Source organism: Littorina saxatilis, linkage group LG1, assembly GCF_037325665.1.
Source record: "Littorina saxatilis isolate snail1 linkage group LG1, US_GU_Lsax_2.0, whole genome shotgun sequence".
In the NCBI taxonomy this organism is placed as follows: domain Eukaryota; kingdom Metazoa; phylum Mollusca; class Gastropoda; order Littorinimorpha; family Littorinidae; genus Littorina; species Littorina saxatilis.
In genome coordinates, this window is record NC_090245.1 from 81,560,528 (window position 1) to 81,563,027 (window position 2,500).

Here is a 2,500-nt window from a genome sequence, read left to right on the forward strand (position 1 = left end):
AGATTGCCGGGTGCAGAGGTTACGCGAGACAAAATCAACTTTTTCCAGTTTCTTTCCACGACGGACGATGCCGGGACACGTGTGGTGTTTCCACGTGGAATATGACCGGCCGACTTGTAACACGTTTTGATGTTCGTGACTGGGAGTGGTGTGATGTGGAAATATGCATTGATATTTGCATTCTTAATCGGTGATTAATGTACTTTCTTTGCCAAGTCTTGGATCAGTTCCGCTTCAGTCCCATTTCCACACCTTTGTGTGGCCTTTTCCCACACGCTGTTCTCTGTTTGTCTGTCTGTCTGTCTGTCTGTCTGTCTTTCTATCTGTCTGTCTATTTCTCTCTCTGTCTGTCCGTCTGTCTGTCTGTCTGTCTGTCTGTTTGTCTGTTTGTCTGTCTGTCTGTCTGTCTGTTTGCACCTCTCTCTCTCTCTGTCTCTCTCTCTCTGTCTGTCTGTCCGTCTGTCTGCACCCCTCTCTCTCTCTCTCTCTCTCTCTCTCTCTCTCTCTCTCTCTCTCTCTCTCTCTCTCTCTCTCTCTGTCTGAGTATGTCTCTGTCCCTCTGTCTCTGTCTCGCTCCTCCCCCCCCACCTCACTCTCCCTCTAAAGGCACTCTAAGTTTTCTCTGCATCTTTTGTGTGTGGTTCTAATTAAAAAAAAACCCACACACACACAATCAAACAAACAAACAAACAAACAATCAAACGAACAACAACTCACAAAACAAGCAAATGATTTATGTCAACCCGTTTTGCTAAGAACCTCCCTAATTTCCCCCACATCCCCTGTGTGTGATTTAAAATGCACAGAATCGAGAGACCAAACTCTCTGATTAATTAATGAATTAGTTTATTAATTAACTAACACTACTCACCCTCCCCTTCCTGTGTCCCTTGGCCAGAGCGATGAAGTTGAGACACGTGATGGGTACGATGTCACCGAAGCACGCCACCTGGACTCGGCCATAGGATGGCTTCTCTGCTGCTGTTCTGTTGCCGATCATGATGTCAAAGAACACCTCCTCTGTCACGAGGTACCGCAGCTTCTTCCTGTTGCACAGAAACAAAAACCAAAAAAATTCTTTATACAGTTTTTTCTTTCTTCATGCTAGAAAAAAAAAGTAGAATTGAAAACAAAACAAACAAGTCGCGTAAGGCGAAAATACAACATCTAGTCAAGCTCAGTCGAACTCACATAAGGCCTACAAAAAAATAGGTGTGGTTACGGTAACCCGACCTACCCTATTTTAAGGGGCCGACCCTATTATACGTTATTTGCGTTTTTGACCAAAGTATGACATTTTACACAGATCGAGACAGTCATTGTTCTCCGCGACCGCGCTAGCGGTCGAGCTGAGGTGAACAATGACTGTCGAGATCTGTGTAAAATGTCATATTTTGGTCAAAAACGCAAATAACATTTATGTATCGATCGAATTCCTTTCAGGTACTATGACTTTGTTGTTGTTTTGACGATTGAACGAGCACACACATGCAATCAAACACATAAGCTTCATATTTGGGCGTTTCAGGTTGACCGAAACTTCAAAGGAACTACAAAACACACGTCATGTACTGACTTTGTTGTTGTTTTGACATTGAACAGCACACACACATGCAATCAAACACATGACGTGTGTTTTGTAGTTCCTTATTATGCATCACTAGGAGCGATAACACGAAGATGCCAATTGAGTCAACTTTTATTAAGATCTGGGGGAGTTGTGCTAATATCGAATTCATCTCATTCTTGAGAACTGGCTTTCTTGGCGTTTTCGTTTTGTCCTGTTCTATTTTCTGTACTGCAGTAACATATTAAAGCCCCATTGCAAATTTCACCGAGAAATCAGATACTAACGAACACACAATTTTATTTGCGACATGCATCTTTCCTAATATCCTAATTAATTAACCCACTCACTTACTGATCTCTTTTCTGTATTGCCTATATATATATGCGACTAGTGTCTGTCTGTGTGTCTGTGTGTCTGTTCGCGATGCACGGCCAAAGTTCTCGGTCGATCTTTTTCAAATTTGGAGACCGTATTCAGCTACACCCCGGACACAACCTGATCGATGAGATATTTCAACACGTGCTCTCAGGGCGCAGCGCTGAACCAATTTTGGTTTTTCTGTAGATCCACTATATCAATTCCTAGTAACTCTTCCTTATCTTCTCCAGTGTTTTGTTTTGTGCGTTTATCTCCCTTCCTTCGTGTGGCGTCAATCCATATTCCCGTTACTACGTTACTATTTTTAGAAGGTCACTGCACGTTACTATTTTTAGATCTCCCTTCCTTCGTGTGGCGTCAATCCATATTCCCGTTACTACGTTACTATTTTTAGAAGGTCACTGCACGTTACTATTTTTAGATCTCCCTTCCTGGTATTTGGCTCTACTTCTTCCCGGCGAAGCCGGTACCCGGCGAAGCGGGTAATCATCTAGTAGTAATATACATGTATTAAAACTCCATTGCAAATGACATTGATAAATCAGATACTGA

The 2,500-nt window shown here is 42.6% G+C and overlaps 1 protein-coding gene across 1 annotated transcript in view; it reads right to left on the reverse strand.

Moving 5' to 3' along the window:
* Positions 1-2,500, reverse strand: part of LOC138981437 (peptidyl-prolyl cis-trans isomerase B-like) — a 7,276-nt gene that overhangs the window by 2,666 nt on the left and 2,110 nt on the right. The window contains exon 3 of the mRNA XM_070354357.1: positions 872-1,046. Within this exon, the coding sequence (XP_070210458.1) occupies positions 872-1,046 (175 nt within the window). The remainder of the gene's footprint in view (positions 1-871; positions 1,047-2,500) is intronic.